General features: G+C 60.2%; 2 protein-coding genes across 6 annotated transcripts; one reads left to right on the plus strand and one right to left on the minus strand.

The window, feature by feature from the left end:
- Positions 1-257: 257 nt before the first annotated feature.
- ARHGAP45 (Rho GTPase activating protein 45) lies at positions 258-14,800 on the minus strand. 2 transcript variants are annotated; one of them, XM_053965600.1, is made up of 23 exons: positions 14,655-14,800; positions 12,678-13,005; positions 11,439-11,582; positions 10,357-10,441; positions 10,205-10,277; positions 9,853-9,931; positions 9,509-9,646; positions 9,235-9,299; positions 8,865-8,975; positions 8,518-8,598; positions 8,145-8,324; positions 7,843-7,980; positions 7,408-7,598; positions 6,964-7,103; positions 6,545-6,622; positions 6,223-6,324; positions 5,824-5,987; positions 5,425-5,613; positions 4,961-5,098; positions 2,998-3,236; positions 2,506-2,764; positions 2,283-2,385; positions 258-2,115 (listed from the first exon to the last, which is right to left on the minus strand). In XM_053965600.1, exons 1-23 carry the CDS (start codon positions 14,742-14,744, stop codon positions 1,799-1,801), a joined length of 3,432 nt encoding a protein of 1,143 aa, XP_053821575.1. In that variant the 5' UTR covers positions 14,745-14,800; the 3' UTR covers positions 258-1,798. The 2 variants fall into 2 exon arrangements, with proteins under 2 accessions (XP_053821575.1, XP_053821576.1); XM_053965601.1 differs by lacking the exon at positions 6,223-6,324.
- Positions 14,801-16,190: 1,390 nt separating this feature from the next.
- Positions 16,191-20,374, plus strand: CNN2 (calponin 2). 4 transcript variants are annotated; one of them, XM_053965612.1, is made up of 8 exons: positions 16,418-16,666; positions 16,876-16,952; positions 18,439-18,560; positions 18,880-18,946; positions 19,025-19,162; positions 19,316-19,432; positions 19,728-19,874; positions 19,950-20,374. In XM_053965612.1, the coding sequence occupies exons 1-8, from the start codon at positions 16,510-16,512 to the stop codon at positions 20,214-20,216; spliced, it is 1,092 nt and encodes a 363-aa protein (XP_053821587.1). In that variant the 5' UTR covers positions 16,418-16,509; the 3' UTR covers positions 20,217-20,374. The 4 variants fall into 4 exon arrangements, with proteins under 4 accessions (XP_053821588.1, XP_053821587.1, XP_053821584.1 ...); XM_053965613.1 differs by lacking the exons at positions 16,418-16,666; positions 16,876-16,952 and adding an exon at positions 16,191-16,318; XM_053965609.1 differs by lacking the exons at positions 16,418-16,666; positions 16,876-16,952 and having other exon boundaries at positions 16,959-18,560.
- Positions 20,375-20,599: the final 225 nt, after the last annotated feature.

The following is a 20,599-nucleotide window of genomic DNA, read 5'->3' on the forward strand; positions in this document are numbered from 1 at the left end:
TTTGGAAGCTGCAGTTCAGACTTACCTCATTCCTTCCCTGGTCTCCTGCCCTGTCCCCTGGTTTGGGACCCTGGTGTTCAGACACTGCAATGGAGAGTTGCTCATCACCCCCAGCTACACTCATTTGAATCCCAGGACTCTGGGGGGCTTTAAACTTCACTTGTTGTGCCAGAAACACTTGGATTTGGCTTCTTGTGGCCAGGGGAGCCCAGAAGACCCTGATCCCCAGGACAAACACGAGTCAGAACACACTGGTTTTATTGGTTTTTTAGGAAGCTTATCAATGTGAACACAGCAAGGCAGCATTGTGCAGCAGCACAGGCCTGTCAGGACAAACATGGAATCAACACAACCAGGAGGGAGCTGCTGCTGTGGGAAGCTCAAGCGCAGCTTTAGCCCCTTCTCTGACTCACCCTCATCATCCTCACCCACCCTCACACACACGCGGTACCGCCGTGGCAGCAGCATTCCCACATCCTCCTGCTGCCCTGGAAAAATCCAACTATCCTGTGGAAGAGCAGCAGGGCACAACAAATCCCGTGTGTCTCCAGCTCTTCCCTGGCTCAGTTCCAAACCTGTGAGTTAACCTGGGTTTATGTACCTTTGCTGAGATGGGAGGGCTCAAACCTCCTGTCCGTTGCCTGGTTCTGCAGTACCAAGGTGTCTGAGACCCTCCCCAACACCACCTGGTTGGTCTGTCTCCCACAAGCAGGAGAATGAAGGAAAGGGCTCTCAGCTCATTCCAAGCTAAAACTCAACTTGTTTCTCTGTGCCTCAGTGCAGGAAAAGTCTCATAGCTTTAAAAAAAAAAACTAAAACCACTTTGGCTTTAGTCCCTTTGCCAGCAGAGGTAGTGGAGTCATGTTGAAGGGTTGATTCATATCTTTACAGAAAAGGAAGCAAGAGCAGAGGGAGTTAGTCCTGAACTTGCAGCATAGCTTTTTGGAGACAAAATGACTGTACAAGCAAACCACAGCCTGCAGCTGCTCCTTGCATGTCTCCTGCCAAGGAGGGAAATGCCCATCAATCCAAATGCCTGTCAATCCAAGCAGGAATGAAGATGCCATCAGCTGGGCCACAGTGCTGAGATTTTTGGGGCAGGAAATCTAGCCTGAACCCTAGTTCAGTCAGGTGTCATTGAGGGACATCCCCTGAGATCCTGGCAGATGGCACAGCCCCAAAGCCAAGCCTGGCTCAGGGTGAGATGGTGCAGGGGCTTCACCCCAACCCAAGCGCTGCTCCAGCTGTGTCCCTGTCCCAGTGAGCTGCCTTCAATTCCGTCTGTTCCTGTGGTGTCATTCTCCTGCCCATCTTGAGTGATTGTTGTTCCCATGTCACTCCTGGAAGCCTTGGCTCCCTTCCAGCCTCAGCCATCAGGGATGACCAGGTCCTTTGACTCATCCAACCTCAAACTTGCAGCACAGGTGTGGGATTCAGGGATTCAGGAGCACAACAAAAATAAAACACCTGTCACAGGCAAAGCCCTGGGTTCCTTCCCAATCCTGAGCTAGTGGAGGGTTTTGCCCAAACTCAGTTCTCTCCCAGGCAAGGTCCTTCATGGCCCCAGCTGAGCCAGGGGTTCCAGCAGGCTGTGACCCTGCTCCCTGGCCGGGCACTGAGGCGGTCAGGGGTTTTGTGTGAAAGCTCCAGCCAGGAATCAGCCAGGACTCACCTGCAGCTGACACACCAAACCCCCCTGGGCTACCACGTGTCCCTCCCACCCCTCCACATTCCAGTTTCTAGCATCTGGGCAGCCTAGGGGATTTGCTCCTTTGTCCATCCCAGTGTCTGTGGTGGCTTAGATGAGCCGGGGCTGCAGCTCGTGGCTGATGTGGCCCCGAGAGGTGCCAGACTGGTTTGTGGCATCCCTGGGGGTGGCGGGGCTGCGGCTCTCAGGGTGTTCCTCCACGTCGCTTTGCTCGTCCCCAAGGCTGCAGCAGCGGGGAGCAGAGCCCCCTGCATCTGACTGGCCCATGCTGCAGGGCCCCTCGCTGCCCTCATCACAGAAATTAACCTCTTCTGTGCTGGTCTCGCTCCCCTGCTTGGTCAGGTGTGTCCGTGGCTCCCCACTGTCCTCCAGCTCCGAGTCGGAGTCCACGGAGCGGTCGCCGGACTCTGTGGGACATAGGAGTTCTGTGCCACCCTCCAGCCCAGCACCGTGGCATCAGCAAGAACTTCATGCAGCAAACCTGGGGTCCCTGGGGCAGGGGATGGGTCTGTGTGCCCTCCATGCCTCCCAAGGGACCTGTGCCCACCAGGAACCCCCAGTACCTCTCACTGACCTGCAAGTGAGTCAGCACTGAAAGCCAAATTCCTCTTCTCCGAAGGCCCCTCCAGGTAGGGGCTGGTGCCAAGAGGAGGCACAGGCTGGGAGCCGGCATGGGCCTGGGAGGGAACAGGGACAGTGGTGAGGGCATGGAGGAGAGTTCTCACTTCCCGGGAGCTGACTCCAGAGAAGGTTCATGGAACATTCCCTGAGGGTCCCCCCTCCCTGGGGATTCCTACCTGCTCAGCACCACTGGCCACCTCCTCTGTGGCACCTGAGCTGCGTCTGCTGGGCTCGGCCGGTGCCATGTCCTTGTGCTCAAAGATGGTGGGGTAGAAGATGATGAGTGCCTCAATGATCCGAGCTTGGTGGGGATAATCCACCAGCGAGGACAAGGAAATCGTGGCATCCGTGGGCCTGGGACGCATCAGCGTCGGCCCAAAGACAATGCCCAGGTTGCCTGAGGTCATCTTGTTGTCCTGTTCCACTTCCATGATCCTGGGTGGGAGGGGGAGGAACAGCTTGTGAGAGCAAGGAGGGAGAGGTGTGGATGGGCAGGGCTGGGGGAGATGCCAGGCTGGAGCACTTGAACCTCAGGATGGGGAGAGAAGCAGCTGCAACCACGGAGCTTCCTCCTGACTCCAGTGAGGAGGCTGCATGCACCTCCCCACCCCAGGGGATAAAGGGAAGGTGCCCAGCAGCCACACAGGCTCTGGCCATGCCCCTCTCACCTCCTCAGGTGCTGCAGGAGGTACTGGAGCGTGGCCATGTTCTCGCAGGGGAGCTCCTTCAGCAGCTCCCTCAGCTTCAGCACCAGGCTCAGCACCACCTGGTTGGTGTCAGCTCCTCTGTCCACCAGCTCAGGGCTGCCCTTTCCGCCGTGGCCCTTGGCCTCACTGCCCTGCAGGCTCTCCTTGGCCAGCCCCATCAGCTCGTTGTACAGCCGGAAGGGCATGAGGGGCTCTGGCAGCTGCAGGGGGAAAAGAAGAGATGACCCTGGTCCTGGGAGCAGCTCCCACCTGCATAAGATCTGGACCTGTGCCGAGTTGCTGAGCTGGCAACACCTGGGGCATTTCTACAGTGAGGAAACATCCCTGGAAGTGCACAAGGCCAGCTTGAAGAGAGCTTAGAGCACTTTTAACATCCATTTCAGAATTCCATGAGTCTGTGACCTGCAGTGCTGCAAACCTCTGCCCAGAGGTGATATTTATTTATCCATCTCCTGGAGTGTGTCAATTGATCCTCGCTAGCCCTGGCCAAGGAGCACTTTTGAAGTTCAAGCCAAAAGCAGTGTTTGATCCACCCGTGGGTGCTCCCTGCTGGGTTGAGGTGCAGGGATTCCCTTTTTTTCCTGGAAAATCCCTGGCTGGGGTGGACCCAGCTGGAGGTTCCCCAGCATACAAGGAGTGGCTGGGAAGAGGACAGGGATGGTTTGTTCTGGGTGAGGGAGGCAGGATGTGAAGGGCACAGGACATGCAGGGCACAGCACGTGCAGGGCACAGCCTGCAGCAGAGGTGGAGCTGCGGCAAGGGAAACTGCTTTGAAGTTTGTGTGAAGCAGAAGGAGATGGTGTTGACTGCTGGGTGTTCCACATGGCTGGGGATGTTTTCAGAGCGGCCTTAACGGATGCTTTGGGGACAGGCTGCATCACAGCAGAGGGGGCTTCCTCCATCCACCCCTTTATAGAAAGACTTTAACCCATTTCTCTGCAGCATGGGCTCAGATTGGGTCTCAGCACTGATTTCTCCCCTCTTTCCACTCCGCTTCTCTTTGGAGAAACCATGGAAGCCACTCAGAGTCCTTGACTTCTGATGTGCAGGAGCCCAAGGACACGGTTTTCCCTGTGAGATAACACAGAGCTGCCCTTCCCGTGGCAGGGGGGGGGGTGTTACAGAAAAAAGCAGCAGAAAGAGTTAACCCACGGCTGCCTGCAAGGGAGAAGCAGCTTCCGTTGTGCTCCTGCCTTGCGGTTGTGGCTGTTGGAGGATGTGGGTGACGCTGTTTACAACGACAGTTTGGGTACAGGGTGGGGGGTGCTGGGGCTGAGCACACGCTGGGGTGGCCCAAGGGGCAGAGACCCCACTGAGCCCACCCGGGGGTGATCCCAGGGGCAGAGACCCCGCTGAGCCCACCTCAAGGTGACCTCAGGCAGCGACCCTGCTAAACCCACCACAGTGTGATCCCAGGGGCAGAGACCCCACTGAGCTCACTCCAAGGTGACCCAAGGGGCAGAGACCCCACTAAGCCCACTCATGGGTGACCCCAGGGGCAGGAACCCTGCTGAGCCTACCTCAAGGTGAGCTCAGGGGCAAAGACCGTACTAAGCCCACTCCAGGATGACTCCAGGGTCAGAGCCCACCCCATGGGGACATGACTCAGCTCCTGCAGGGTGACCTTTGCTGGTCCCTTCCCTTTTTGGGCAGCCAGTTCCCCAATTGGAAAGGGTGGAGCATTCCTTGTTCAGTGCTTGGGCACATCGCTGTTTGGTGGCTGTGACCGCAGTGACGCCGTGTGGGATGAGCAGGGGGGGTCACTGTGGCCCCATCTCTAAGGCCAATCCACTCCCCCTGGGAAGGGCCCCTCCCTCCCAACTCACCCAGTCACTGAGCCCAGTTTGTGCAGAATTCCTCCTGCCACGTTGGTTCCTCGTGCCCACTCCCCTCCCTCCCCTGCCACGAGGCCTCAGCACCTCACCTGTCTCAGGTAGAGCTTCAGGACGTTGCTGATGTCATGAGGGGAGGCCTGGGACAGCTCCACCAGCTCCTTCCCGTTCTCAAAGGCCTGGCAAAGCTTCTCCACGCGGGTCTTGACACCGTTAACTCGGTAGATGCCCTGTGAAAAGTGGAGCTGAAGTGAGGGGAGAGGTTCCTCTTCATGTTTGCATGGGACAGTGAGCTGTGTGCTCCCACCCTCTCCTTTTGGAGTGGGAAATCCCTTTGGGAAGTCATTTTGTGAGGACATCTCCTTTCAGCTCAGTCATTCCTGCTTCATAGGAAAGCAGAAGGCAGGAGAGGTGATTTTCCAAAGGCATAGTTTGGAAACTGGGCCAAGCTCATCCCTGGCTCCCTGCCCTTTTGAACCTGTTTGTTTTCCAGAGGATCCTTCCAAAGGCCTGTGGCTCAGCCAGCTGAGGAGGAGGAGAGGGGAGTGTCACTCACCTTTGTTTTCAGGGCCCGTTTCTCAATCTCTGAAATGCATTTCTTGATGATGAAGGGGATCCCATCTGGGCTGGCCCGAGACGCCTTTGTGAAGTCCTGCCCGAAAAGCTGCAGCTTCCCTTGGAGCTTCTTGTGCCCACACTGGATGGCCAAGGTCTCCAGGCACTTCTTGTGGCAGGCCAGGTAGCACTGGAAGAGAGAGGGGAACACGTGGAGGTGGGGGGCAGCCACAGAGACACCAGGTACTGCTCACAGCATGGTGAGAGACAGGAAAAATGCCTTGGGGATGCTGCAGCATCAAAGGAAAGCACCGTTTTCCACCTGGAACACTCCCCACAGAAGAAATGTCCTCCTGACCATGGTCAGAGCTGGGTTCCAACCCCAGCTGTCCCAACTCACCTCCTCGCACTCAGCTCCCTGGAAGTACACGTAGCTGTTGCACTCCCGACATTTGGAAGGGGCACGGAGCTTCCTCAGCCGATGGGTCTGGGCAGCCTTGGACAAGCCAACATTCCGGAAGGGCCCTGTGGGAGCTGCCAGCTCCGGGGTGATCCCGTTGATGCCTACAGAAAAGGAAATGTGAGGTAAGGCACAGCTTGAGCAGGACTCTCACTGTCAGCAGTCTGAGCAGGGTTCAAACCTCAGGAAAGGCAGGACTGCTGGGGACACCATCAGGAATCTCCAGCAATTGCTGTGTTGCCTGCAGAACCACTGAATTTGGGAAAAGCAGCCCGCTGGGAAGCTATGCTGTGGTGGAGGTGTGGCAGCAGCACTGTCACCTCCCACCCTGTCACCTACTCTGCTCAAAGGGAGTGGTGGTCCCGTCCTTCTCCTCCAGCTCCTCACTGGAGGACGCGGTGCCATTGGATGACAGCCGCTGGAGCTTGTGGCTGAATTCACCTGTCCAAGGAAAACCCAGAGACCAGTGAATCACCTGCAAAGCTGCTTCTCTTCTGAGAGCTCACCCCACCCTATCCCACTGGAGACTGGGATCAGCACGGTCATTTACAGCAGTGTTCTCACAGGGCAGGTAAAACAGGGGATAGTCCCATCTAACTGGGAAGCTCTGGGTTTAGATCGGTTGTGCTGGGAGGGGCTTCTGGGCTGTTCCCATATGTACCTGCATTGGAATCCAGGCTGCTGTCAGCATCAGCGACAGAGGTTGGCCAGGATTTATGCACCTGGTGTCCCCTCCCACCTGCAGAGAGAACACACAGTCCATTGGGATTGCTGTCTGTGTTTGGGAGGGAATGGCTGGAGAACAGCCTGGATGCTGGGAGAAACTGGGATGACTGGGGGAAGCTGCTGATGGGGTTTAACGCTTCCAGTGACACCCAACAAGGAAAGGGGAGATGGGAAGATGGGCAGTGGTTTCTTAGGGAGCAAAATGGCACAGATCTGATTAGTGTCCTTCAGGAGGAGGCTCCCAGCTCATCCTGCTGCTGCCAGCAAAGCCCCTCATATCCTGGGGGTCCCACTCTCCTCCTGCCTGGGGGGACATGGGAGAGGGGATGCAGAGCTCTGGGGCTCCAGACTCACCTCTTCGCTCGGCCGCTCCGGCCCCACTTGGTGACTCCCTGGCTCCCGCTGCTCCCTCCGAGACAGCCCCAGCCCCCTCTGCACTCGTGGAGAACTCACCGGCATTGAAGCTGCCCTTCTGTGGCTGAGTAAAGGGAGACCTGGAGGGGAAAAGGGAATGTGGATGGGAAGGAAGGACACTTGGAGACTTTACCCTTGGCTGCCATCCACCAGTCTAGGGAAACACAGAATCTTAAATACGAAACAGCCTGTCTCATCTAGGCTGAATTGAAGGATAAGAGGGTAATTCCCAGCTGGTCCAGCCCCAGGGTTCCCAGCAGGAGCTGCCTTCAGGAATACTGAAAGCATCCTGCCTCCTGCAGGAGAGTGTGGGTGGCAGGAAAAAGCGAAGGCACCACGGCTGAACTGGAACATTACCCAGGAATGAACCCTCTCCTTTCTTACCAGGCATTGTGGGACACATAGGGCTCGAAGTCATACTGAACGTCGGGCTCGTCGCCGCGCTGCAGCTGCCGGACATGGGATGCGTACTGCTGGCCCGGGTCGTACAGCTTGCTGCTCTCGCACAGCGTCTGGAAGTTCACAGGCAGTGGCGCTGTCTGCATGTGCATGAGCTGGTAGAAGGAGATGGTGGCCTAAAATTGACGTGGAGAGGGACAGATGTGAGCTTGGTGGGCTGGCATGTGAGGAACTCCAGGTTAGGTGGGAAATCAGAAGCACAAAGCAGCACTTTTCTGAGCATGAGGGAGAGGGGAGCTCTGCATCCACCCAAACGCCCTCTGGAATAGGGGCAGTTCTGCTGGAAGGCCGCTCTGAGCTCTCCAGAGCACGGCACAGCCACCTCCTGCCCTGGGGACACCCCAGCCCAGCCCCACTCACCGACTTGATGACCTGGTCAGTCTGTTTGATCACTTCATGGATCTGCCGCAGCGAGTTCACCTTGGTGTCCTCCAGCTCCTGCTTCTGCGTGTTTGCATCGGCCACACAGGTGCGATACGTGGCCATGGCCTCTTCTGCCTGGGAGTTGGGAGAGCAAGGGATGGGAAAAGCTCAGAGGTGAGGACAATAAGAACAGGCCCTTGGACCCTGTCCATCCAGACATTCCCGAGGATCAATTCATCCCATGTGGCTCAGGGGACAGCAGGAGCAAGGAGGCCCCTCCAGAGCTGTCACCTTCCTACCTTGTTCTTGGCTTCCTCTTCCAGCCGCCTCTTCTTGTCCAGGGTTTTTGTGGTGATGCTGCTGGTCGTGTTTTGCTGCTCCTCCTCTGCTTTCACCGCCATATACTTGGCCTTGTCGTGCTCCTCGCTGCGCTGCATGTATGTCTGCTTGGCCTTGCGCAGGTTCCCCTCTGCCTCTTGCTGCCAGGGAGAGCCAGGGTGAGGATGGAGCCCAGCACGGGGGTCACCAGCTTCTGCCGGGGTCCCCCAGCACAGCAGAGGCACCCAACACTGCTGGAGAGGGGCAGGGTGCCCAGCGGCCTCAGAGGAGGTTGCTCCTCAGAGTCACGAGTTGCTCCAGGCTGGGATTGGGAACACAAACCCAGTCACTCACCAGTTTCCTCTGCGCCCGGTGCCACTGCTCCTTGATCTCCTTCCTGCGTTTCTCATGTTCCAGGCGTCTCGCCACCAGTGGCTGTGTGTGGAGGGAGGGAGGAAAAGCCCCGTGATGACCTGAGCTGAGCACTCCTGCTCTGCCCTCTCCAAGACTTTGCATGGAGAAGTACCCTGTGGTGGTCACTGTCACTCCCAGGACAGGTCACAGGCACTGGTTTGTGCCAGGGATGAAAATCTACAGCCTGGGAAGTACTGGATGCAGGTTCCCTCTGGATTGAGCTAAGGAAGAGCTACCTCTGTAACACCAGGACCTCCAGCCACAGGAAGGACCTTCTGTCCCCTCACCGGAAGGAAGGTTTGTTGCTGAAGGGTGTTGGCTGCCTGCAGAACTGAGGTCCCGTGCTCCATGTCCTGCTCCAGGGCCAGCAGATAGATGGACAGGAAAGGCATGCTGGTCTGGGGAGAAGAAAAACACATCCCCCTGAGTGCCAGCAACAGCATGAGCCCAAGGAGATGCATCCTTTGGGGAGGAAGAGCCAGAGGCAAGATAAGGCTGGTGACTGCTGGTAAAAGCTCCATCCTGAATTTCTCCAGGCAGGGCTCCAAAGAGCTGCCCCCATGTCCTCCCGAGCTGGGGCACATGGAATAGGCTCTCCAGGGCTGCTGGCTCCCAATCCTGCCTGGCACTGGGGGTTTCAGGGACTTGGGAACTTACCTCCTGACTGATGGTTTGCTTGCAGCTGTTTGCCATCTTCTGGAGCCCTTTGGCAAACTCCACCTCTGGAAGGAAAAGGTTGAAAGTGAAAAGACATACGAGACACTGGGATTTCCCTGGTGGAACCCGATCTCCTTTTGAAAAATCAATCAGGAACTTGAGGAGTGAGGTTCCCACTGTCCTGGCAGCATCAGCTTCCTCCAGGAGGGGCCTCAACCTGTCCTGTGGCTCAGACCTGCTCCAGAAGAGACCCACCTGCCATCCCCCCACTCACCCAACGTGGTCCTTTTCTCTAGGTATCCAATCAGGTCCTTCATGTACTTGGAGATGGTTTTGGCGTACTGGAGGGCAGCATCCACGCCCCCCTCACAGCGCTGCAGCATCACATCCACTTCTTCGGCCGGAGGACGGGCTGTGGAGGGATGGACACTCTGTGAGCTCACTCCGTGAGCTTCCAGTGCAGACGCCCCCAGCTCTGTGCCAGCCCTGGTGCCACGAGTTCTGCTGCCTTTCCCCAGCTGAGGAGTCATGTGTGACTCAGGATGGCAGCGGTGATGGGGAAGGTGCTGGTTCCTGCAGAGACCCCCCAAACCCTGCACCCAAACTCATCCTGCTTACCTGTGTCATAGCTGTCCATGCCTGAGGGCACTCCATCTCCTCTAGGCCCAGGAATCCCCCCATAGAGGCTCTCCACAGTCTTTGGGAATTGGGAAAGAAGAGGGACTGGTCAGCCAAGAGGATGGGGAGCAGCTGGAGGGGCTGGCCAGATGGATGGAAGCCGGAGCTACTGGAGCCTTTTTGCCACTGCTGGAAGTCAGCTGTGCTCAGGCTGTGCCTGGGAACTAATGGAACTGTCACTGGAGTAACACCCTGCTCTGGGCTCACACCAGAGATGAGGGGAGCAGCCAGAGCCCTGTGTGATCCCGAGCCCCACATGGTAGGAGCATACACGTATCCAGGCATCACTCACCTGGTTCTGGTCACTGAGTGGAACAGAGAGGATGGTGCTGCTGTCCACCTCCCCCATGAGGAACTCGGACACCCTGTGGGGAGAGGAGCATGGCTGGATTCAGCACAGTGACACGGGCAGTCTCCAGGGGATGGCTGCTCAAAAACCCTTACGTGCTGCTGAAGGACACGGCGATGGTCTCCACAGCCTTCTCGAACTCCCGCTTGTCTGCCTCATTGTTGGATTCATAGTGGAAACCTGGAGATCAGGAAATATGGAAGCCCTGTTGCCACAAGCACCAGTCTCTGTCTCAGCAGAAAGACCTGCCAGTTCATGTTGGTATCAGAGAGGGCTTTGGGGCTGGGGAAGGGGCTGGGGTGAATCAAGGGAGCAGTGGGAAGGATCATTCATATGGACAATGGATTTTTCCAGCACAGTAGTTCCCCCCTCCTTCTTCCCAGGATTGATGTCCCTGACAGCATCTCTTGGCTCGTGTTTCTGTTTATTCCCGTTACTCAGGGCTGCTGGAAAAGTGCTGCTGGACTTGTTCCACTTGTTCCCTGCCCTGCCTCATGGCTCCTCCAGATCCCTCTCCAAGCAGGATTAACTCCTCCAGTAGGGCTCTTGCCCACAGTCAAATGAGGAACCACCACCAGCAGCAGGAACCGGGGCCGACAGTGCTTGGCAGGCTCCCACACCATGGGACACCAGCAACCAGGGCTCCTGGGCAGACCCTGGGTCAGCTCCTTGGAGTGGCAAGGGGTCTGCTCCAAGTCCATTCCCTCCCATCCCTATGTGGAACCAGCCTCACGGCAGCCCTCCTGCCATCCTGTCCCCTGCGGTTGCTGTTGGGTGTCCAGGAAGCCATGGGTGACTCAGAAGGTTGTGCTGTGCCTGTGGTAGGTGCAGCTGCCCCCTCCCCATGGGTGACAGCAGCGGGAAGTGGTGCCCAGCTGGGATCTGACCTCCCAGACCCTGCTCCATAAACATGAGAGGTTGCCAGGAGCAGGATCTGATTATTTCAGTGTTTTTCCTGCGGCTGTGCCTGGAAACCCCCAGGCAGGATCTGTCATTTCTGACACTATATCATCCTTAAAGCTGAACCACACCAAGTGGCAGACGATGCTTTTGCCCTCTCCACCGGTCCATAGGGCAGCTCCACTCCTGGTAGCCCTTCATGGGCTCCCCAATTCCCTCCCATCCCACTGTGGGGCAGGAGGGGAGCGGGACAGAGCTCCCAGCACCACTGTCTCACCCTTGACTTTGGAGATGAGGGTCCCAGCGGCCGTCAGGGTCTCCAGGGTGTTGAGCAGCGGGTACTTATTGATGACCTGGCGCAGGATACGGAGGGTTTCACCCAGGCACTCGTGGGCCAGCGGCCGCTGCGGCTCCTTAGGGTCTGCAAGAGAGGGGGGCTGAGATGCTGCATCCTTGTCCCATGTCCCTGCCCTGTGTCCCTGCCCTCTGTCTCTGCTCTGCATCCCTGTCCTGTGTCCCTCCCCTGTTTACCTCCCAGCCACCCCCTGCCGCCCACACCCAAGACAGGGACCTGCCATCTCCCAGACTATGCAGCAAATCCCTCTGGCCTCAGGGCTTCCCAGGACTGGCACGGCCACATCCTGCTTGTCCAGCACCTCCCCACAGCTGTGGCCATGTGTCTCCTGCCCAGTCCGGTATTGGCCAGGGTGCAGTCTGACCTTTGAAGCAGTTCTTCCTCCATAATAACTTTTTCCCTTGAAAGCAGTTTGGGAATTTCCTCCATTTCCTTCCCTCCCTCCTGCCGGATGGATGCTCCCAGCCAGGAGGGATTGGCCTGGTCCAGCCAGGCTTGCTGCATGCCACAGATTCCCCCCAGGACCCTCCCCTCTGTGGGCTCCAGTTGCCAGCCCAGGGGTCTGGCCAGGACCCCCCAGCGCAGGTCTAGGGCTGGGGACTGACAGCCTGATTAGGAAGCGAGGAACCTCCCTCAGGGAAGTGCTGGGATAGGGGATCAGCACCCACTGCCCAGCCAGGCAAAGACTCCTCTCCACCCCAGCCCCCAGCTCAGGGTTGGAAAGGAGTTACTGCAAAACCAGGTCTAACAATGTGGTATCATATGCCCCCAGACCATGGGATTGATGCGTTCCCTGTGTCCCCTCGGGCAAGGAGAGCTGCTTGTGAGCCTACAGACCACCCAGCCCCTCCTGCTGGCTGCCCTGATGGGTTGGGGGGCCGTGCCCGGCACCCCATGAGGGCTGGGGGGCCCTGGCGGGCGGCTGGCACCGCTGCGCTGTAAACAGGAAAACGGGCGGATGAAAATAGCTCGCGGCAGGAAGCCACGTTATCCTGGCTCCGAGCTACACTCACCCACCACTCACCCACCACCTCTGACTGCGGCTGCACGAATCCCCGGCGGTCCTGGTACCTTCTGGCCCAGACAGAGACCCACCACCCAGGGTGGGTCTGTCCCAGGGTGCCGTGATGCAAGGGTGTTTGCCACAGGGTGGGCACTCACCATCGCGCAGCACCATATCCCGCAGCTTCTCCAGGGCATCGGCGAAGCGGGCGACATCTGCCAGCAGCTGGGAGATGTCCTCGGGATCGATGAAGGGACCCTCCCCGCCCTCCATAGGGCTGTAGGACATGGGGGTCTTGTGGCCCTTGGGCACGGCACGGGGGGCCGTGGGCAGCGAGAAGCCGGCAGCACTGGCATGGCGGCTCAGGCTGGTGGGGCGCCTCAGGGTGCCCGCGGCACTGGGGCTGCTGCTGAGCTTGGCACTGGCTGGGGGCAGCTCCCCCACGCTGGAACCTAGTGCCTCCAGGCAATCCTTGCGGGAGAGGTCCTGGGGAGCAAGGGTGAGTGTGAGGACAGAGCCAGCATGGCGAAGACCCCAGAGAAGGAAGTACTCCAGGATACCCCACGCCACCATCCCGGAGAACAAGCTGTTGCCTTTGGGGAACTGGTGCCAGACCCTGCAGCTGTGTTGTGCCTCAGTTTCCCCAGGCAGGGATACCTTTTGGGACTGTCACGGGAGAGTGGGCAGGGTCTGGGCACTCGCCTGGCTGCCCCCATCAGTCCCTGCCAGCTCTTCAGGGTCTGTGTTTGTCATGAGGTGCACACAGTGGTGGTGTGGGTGAGACTGCTTGTCTACCCCAGCACCCACCGTGATGGGGCTGCCCATCCCAGGGGGTTGGGGACCCCCAAAGAGCAAAATGGCAGCAGGATCCGCCCGCATATCTCTTCCTCTTTTTCAGCTGTTCCCATGCTGGGGAAGGAGGCAGAGACAGCGACACCTCCCAGGCTATTGTTTGGGCTTTGCAGGTATTTTACAGATGGAGGAAGCCCCACATTTCTAGGGGTAAAATTGCACTGAAGGAGGGGCTGGTACCGGCACTGTTCAGAGCTGTCATGGCTTGAGAACCACACATCCAGTGAGAGTCCTTGGGCATGGGGAGAGGACCCTGCAGGCCCTCAGCAGCTTCCACCAGTGACCCCCGGCACCCGGTTTGACACGAACGCGCGGGGTCTGAGCATCCCTGGCCGGGCGCTGCCGGAAGTGGTTTTGGCACCGGCGGGGCAGACACGGAGTGCCGAGAGGATGAGGCTTCCGCGGGCGAGGGCGAACGGGCGACCCCATCCCCACGGGGGGCCAGACCACCATGGGGCTGCAAGGAGGCAGAAAGACCTCCGCCCCAAAACGCCTGGGGCCACCCCAGCCCTATCCCGTCCCTCCCTCCGGCGCCCCAGGGTGACCCCGGCCGTACCGTCAGCCTCACGGCGGGCGTGCGGGGCAGCGAGTCCAGGGAGCGCTGGGGCGGGTGGGCTCTGCCCGCCGCCGCCGAGGGGCTGTAGCTTTTCTTGCCCGCAGCCCGACCGATCATCCCGCTGGCTGCCACCCACAGGCCCCTCTCCCGGGGAGTCGGGACGGGGATGGGGACGGGTATCCCCTGCTAAGGAGCCGCGGGTGGGCTCCGGGTCGCCGTCGGCCGCATCGTGCCAGCCCGGTCTCGCCTCACGCACCGGGACTGAGGCGCAGGCGCGGGGCGGGCAGTGCGGGGTGCGCCGGGGAGCCCCGGCGGATAGCGTTTCCTCCTGGCCCCTCCGGCACCGGGGGCCACACGTCAATAAATAAATATCTGGCAGAGCCGAGGCACCGGGGCTGGCCGAGCCTGCGGTCGCCCTGCTCCCATCCCGGTCCCCAGGGAGATCTGTGAGTCTCTCTGCCCTTCCCAAACCCTCGGCGACAGCCCCCCCATTTCCTCCCTGTCCCTTCCTGCCCTCCCGCCTCCCTCGGCGGCTGCTCCGTCCCCTTCATCAGGGGCAAAATTCTATCCCCCCCAGCCCCGCGAGTAGGGTTCTTTCTCGTTTCCCTCCTCTTCTCCTGGACGTATCCAGCGCCCCATTGCCAAGCTGTGGCTCTACTCAGCAGTTCTGTGGGTGCTGTTGCCCCTACAGCCCCCACCGTGCCAGGGGTACGGGGGAGGCACTCACCGGCAGGGTCTGTGGGACGGGGCTTCCCGCCCGGCTCTTCTTGGAGATGGAGGGGGTTTTTATCAGCTCCCGCTTCTTCCGGGAGAACATTGTTCCCGGGGGGCCGAGCCGCTGCCCTCAGCCCCTCGCTCGGCCCGGCCGCCGTGCCGGTTCCTCACGGCGCCGGTCACATTCGCGGGGCGCAGTGTCAGGAGGGCGCGTGTGACGCCGCCTCGTTTCCTCATCGGCTTCGCAGCCCGACCTGAAACAGGAAAAGCCGAACGCGCACCCAGGCGCGAGGCCGGGGCCAGGGGCACCCTGGCTGCCCTGCGGAGTCACAAGGGGCAGCGGGACCCCGGCACTTCTGGGGTTTTGAGAGGGTTTCAGTGCTGCAGTTCGGGGCTTATAGAGTGGGGGGGGGGGGGGGGGGGGGGGCGGCACTGAGCCCCACTCTGTGGAACCGGTGCAGAACTCCCGCCCTCTGGGAGTTCACCCTGTTTGGGGGCGTCCATCCGTCCGGGGACGACAAGCTCCATCCCTCTGAAGGCCCTAGGTGTGGGGTTGAGTGGGATGGGATTCTCTGGGCTCCCACTTCTGAGATGCTCCCGGGTCTGCCCTTCCGTGGGCTCGGTGTCAGTGCCGGGACCTGCCCTCTTGGGGTCACAGCCCTGCCCCCTGTCCTCACCGGCCTCTGTGCACTCACAGTCTCACCCGTGACTCTCCCATCCACGGGACATCACGACCTTACAACGGGAGTATCTGGGGGACGTCGGATAAACCCCTGCAGAGAGCCGGACCGGGCCCTCTGGGCACTACGTTGGGACCCCCGGCTGCTACCCACGGGCTGCTCGGGACGGCTGCCAGCCCCTGCAGGTGGTCGGGGGATGATGGTGTCCCCTCCCCGCCCCCCTTCATCCCGGGACCTCCCCGCGAGGCCGTACCGGGCTGGGCCGGGCCGTACCGGGCCATCTTGCGTGGGACTTATGCTGGCCCCGTGGGGACACGGGGGAGGGCGGGCCAAGGGGAACGGGACGCGGTCGGGGATGGGTGGAGGTCCGTGAGGTATGGGGACGATGGAAGGCGTACGCGTGGCCTGCGTGTGTGCGTGACCGTGGGCGCGCAGGCAGGTGCGTGTGAATGTCTGAGTGCGTGAGTGAGTGAATGTGTGAGTGCGTGTGCGTGTGCAGGGTAGCGCCCGTGGGTCGGGGGTGCGTGTGTGTTGTGTGTGGGTGTGTGTGGTGTGTGTGTGTGGTGCCTGTGTTGCGTGTGTGTTGCGTGTGTGCATGCACAACGCGTGCCCGTGGGCCAGGGTGCCCACACCCGTGTACAGGGGAGGCACACGCGTGTGCCCGTCTGTCTTTGTGTGCGCGTGCCCGGGACGGTTCCAGTTCCGGCCCCGGGCTTCCCCGACTCCCGGAGCGTCTCGGTGCTCCCCGAGTCGCAATGTCGGGGTTCGGGACCCTCCTCTCGATCCGGCCGCTCCTGCCCTTATTTGGACATTTCGTCCCGTCCAATCAACGCGGAGGGGGCCGGACCCGACCCCGCCCCCGCCCCGCCAGAGTCCGCTCCGGTACCGGCCCCATTGCCCGCTCCCCGCTCCGGTACCGGCTCTGTTCCCCGCCATGAGCAGCTCCCAGTTCAACAAGGGCCCGTCCTACGGCCTCTCCGCCGAAGTCAAAAACCGGGTGAGCCGCGGCGGGGGCCGGGCGGTGCCGGGACCACCGGGCGGGGGTGAAGCGGGGGCTAGGGGGATACCAGGACCACCGGGCGCTGTGGCTGCCGGTGCTTCTGGAGGCCCGGGAGAGCCGAGCATCCCGGTGTTGCTGCGGCGTCCCGGTTGCATCCCGGGTTCCGGAGAGGCGGGGTTTTTTCCGGTATGTCCCAGGACTGCAGAGCCGGCCAAGAGTGGAGAAGTTGGGGGATTCCGGAAAGATGGAAGTCCGGGGCTTCCCGGGAGGATGCGGGACGGAAGGACCCAGTGTACCGAGGTCTCGGAGGACTGGGGATACCGAAGCTGGGCTTCCAGTCTCGAGGTGCCCTGAACCTGCCTAGAGGATCCCAGGGACGTGTCTTGGGGGACCGCGGTTGGGTGTCTCCCGTGCGGTGGCCGCTGTGGCTCCGCTGCCCCTGGCAAACCGCGGGGAACCCTTCCCGTCACACCCGAGGCTGGGGGCGGTCGCCTCGGTCCTCCATTGCTCCGGACTAGCTCCACAAAGCTTCTTCACTTTCTGCTTCCCCGCAGCTCCACATCGCTCTACGGGATGCTCCGACCTGGCAGCGTCCCCGCAGCCGTCTCTGGGGATGCGGCTTTCGGCCCCGGTGACTCTCCCGCCAAAGTGCCGCGGGGCTGGGAGGGGAAGGAGGGATAGGAGCCTCCGGCTGAGCTGTTTGCACCTCTAGGCGGGATCCGGGTGCCACGGGGTGCAGGCAGCTGCCGGCACCCTCCTGCCCCCTCAACAGCGCACGGAGGTCCTGCCGGGCCGGGGAGGGGAAACAGAAGCCCCGAGTGGTCGGTGGCTGTGCTCGGCCCCAGGCGAGCAGAGATTGAGCTGTGATCACCCCGGGGCGGGGAGCCAGTGGTTTGAGTGTGTTCTGCCCGTGGACTCCTGGACGGGGCCAGGGTAGGCAGGAGAAGGGACAAGTGGTGATGGGCACGTGGCTGCCATGGCCATGGTGGCGGGATGTGGTGGCCGTGCCTGGGCACTCATTACCTGGCCTCGCAGGGGATTTGCATTTCGTAACGGGGAGTGGATGGGCCCTGGCCTGCCCCAGCTGAGCGGGTGACATGCACTGGGGCCTTGATGCTTCATGTTGATTCAGCAAGACATGAGCCAGTCCAACTGCCCCGGTATGTCTGATGGAGGTGACATCACCAACTGGGAACCAGTTGAACCAGTGACATGCTCCCAGTCTGTGGAAGCCCTTGCAGACTGGGCTGTGGTGGGATCTCTCTGGGGCTGGTCCACTGTGCACTCCCCATGCCCTGGGTAATCCTCAGGCTGGCCATGGGGAGGGAAGAGGAACTGGCTTCAGCTGCTCATGCTCCAGAGTATCAGCTGGTGGGACTGTAGAATCCTGTAGCCAGGACACACATGGTCTCATGAGAGGGATCCATGTCCTGCGTTGGTCGAGCTTCCATTTGGTACTGGAGTGTCTCCCTACCACCTACTGGGGCTGGACTGTGCCCATCCCAGTGTCTCCCTGTGTCCAGGATCCTTAGGGACTCATGGCCTAGGCACATAACAGGACCAGGAAGGGACAGGATGGGCGAGAGGTTGGTGGATGCACTGGGGCCACCCCCAGGTGCCAGCTGAGCATCAGAGGTGCTAGGCTGGGGCAGGACAGCACTCCCCTTCCCTCCCTAGGCCAGGAGAACTTTCCCTTCCCTTGTGGGCTGGGGGCCGAGACGACAGAGATGCTGCTGGCCCTGGCAGCTGGTCTCCATTTGGGAGGAGGCATCCACATTCCTGGCATAGCCGCGGTGACGGAGGAATCTGTGGTGGAGGCTGGGCCTCGACAGAAGGGAAAGGGAGAGCATCTATGCCAGGACCCCTGGGGCTCAGAGCTGAGCTCCCACGGGCTCCAGCAGACAGGGAGAGACAAATCCTGGGTGTCACTTGCCCCTAATCACATGGGCAGTTCCTTTTCATGCTTTTGGAATGGCTCAGAAGATTCTGTGTCTGCTGGCAGCATCATCCTCATGCTCTTGTCGCTGTTCCCATACCAGGGAGGAGGAACTGTCCTCATGAGGGGTTTGGGGTGCACGCTGGGGCCCTGCCTAAGCTGTCCCCCCACTGTCCCGCAGCTCGCCCAGAAGTATGATCCACAGAAAGAGGCCGAGCTGCGGACGTGGATCGAGAGCGTGACAGGAAAACAGATTGGACCTGACTTCCAGAAGGGGCTGAAGGACGGGGTGATCCTCTGCGAGTGAGTCCTGGGGTGGTCCTGAGCATGGCCCCCAGCCCCTGCTCCAGCTGGGAGGAGATGGGGGATACCAAGCCTCCAGGGGATCCTCACCAACCCTTGTGGTGGGAAAGGTGGGCTGGATGTCTGCCAGTGGGACTTGCCAGAGTCACCCCCAAGGCTTCTGTGTCTGGGGGGAGCCCTGAGGACAAACAGGGACCTGAGGGGGAAATTTGGCTCACATGGAGGAGGCCTGGGCTGGACCTTCCCAAAAGGAGCCTATGTCCTGCAGCCCCTTGAGGTTTTTCCTGCCACAGCCTCATGTCTCCCTTCCTCCCTCCAGGCTCATGAATAAGCTGCAGCCCAACTCAGTGAGGAAGATCAACCACTCGGCTCAGAACTGGCACCAGGTAGGTGCAGCTCTGCTGCCACCCGCCAGCTGTTCCTCCTCGTCACCCACCAGGGCTCACCCCTCTACTTCTCCACAGCTTGAGAACCTCTCCAACTTCATCAAGGCCATGGCCAGCTATGGTATGAACCCCGTGGACCTCTTTGAAGCTAATGACCTTTTTGAGAGCGGGAACCTGACACAGGTGCAGGTGTCGCTGCTGGCACTGGCAGGAATGGTGAGCACAGAGGATGAGCAGTTTGGGAGGGGCTGCAGCCCCATGGGGACCCTGAGTTTGGGTTGGTGCCTGTGGGACGCCACAGCTCCCCCTGCCCAGGGTGTGGGTGGGGGGTTTGGGACCCCTGTTCTTCCTCACAGCCACTCCTGGCAGGCCAAGACAAAGGGGCTGCAGAGCGGAGTGGACATCGGCGTCAAGTACTCGGAGAAGCAACAGAGGAATTTCGACGAGGCCAAGATGAAGGCTGGGCAGTGTGTGATCGGGCTGCAGGTGGGCTGCTGCACAGGGTCCCATGGGCGGGGGGGGCTGCGCAAAGGGTGCCCAGTTCTGTCAAATTCCCAGCACTGTCACAGCTCCAAGCATTGCTGGAGGGATCTAAGGCATGAGGTGCCTCAAGTGTCCTTGGGATCTGGGACCATCTTGGCTCTGCATCCAGCATTCAATGGCTGGGAGCCTGAGATAGGTTACGGAGCATTGGCTGTGCTCCTCAGGCTGGGGGGATAGGGACGGGGAAGGAGGGGCACATGTGGGGCAGCACACATTCCTCACCAGACCCCTTTGTCAGATGGGCACAAACAAGTGTGCCAGCCAGTCCGGCATGACGGCCTATGGCACCCGGAGGCACCTCTACGATCCCAAAAATCAGATCCTGCCACCCATGGACCACTCCACCATCAGCCTCCAGATGGGCACTAACAAGTGTGCCAGTCAGGTGAGCCCCCATGCCGGGCTGGGGAGGGATGGGAGGGCCACAGCTGAGCCTGCTCCATCCTGTCCTTCCTTCCAGGTGGGCATGACAGCTCCTGGCACCAGGAGGCACATCTATGATGCCAAGATGGGGACAGAGAAGTGTGACAACTCCTCCATGTCGCTGCAGATGGGCTCCAACCAGGGCGCCAACCAGAGTGGGCAGGTCTTTGGCCTCGGCCGCCAGATCTATGACCCCAAGTACTGCCCACAGGGCAGCCAGGGCGAGTTGGCCAACGCTGCAGGTGACCAGAGGGGGGACATGCCTGGGTACCACTACTGCTGTGAGGAGGAGGAGAGCTACTGAGCGGGATGGCTCTGCCCCACCTGCACCATCTCATGTACAGCCCCACTGCCAGCCACATTCCAGCCTCCACTTTCATCATTCCCTCTTTTAAAACTCTTTTTTGACTTTGGAAATTAATCTATTTTTCTGAGCAAGGAAATAAAGACCCTGTTTCTAGAGAGGAGTCCAGCCGATTCCCCCAGGAGCTCCAAGACCCTGGGGCAGCAGGAAGGTGGCAGATGTTCCAGCATCTGGGAGGGGACAGTGTCTCCTCTCATGCATCCAGCACCCACTACATACCCCTGTGATGCCCCTGGATCCCTTAGCAAGGAGCAGGAGTGGCCACCCATGCTGCCCCTGGTGCTGCTGCTCGTTCCTGTGTTGGCAGGACCCTCCTCAGCTTT

Source organism: Vidua chalybeata, chromosome 27 (genome assembly GCF_026979565.1).
Source record: "Vidua chalybeata isolate OUT-0048 chromosome 27, bVidCha1 merged haplotype, whole genome shotgun sequence".
Lineage (NCBI taxonomy): Eukaryota > Metazoa > Chordata > Aves > Passeriformes > Viduidae > Vidua > Vidua chalybeata.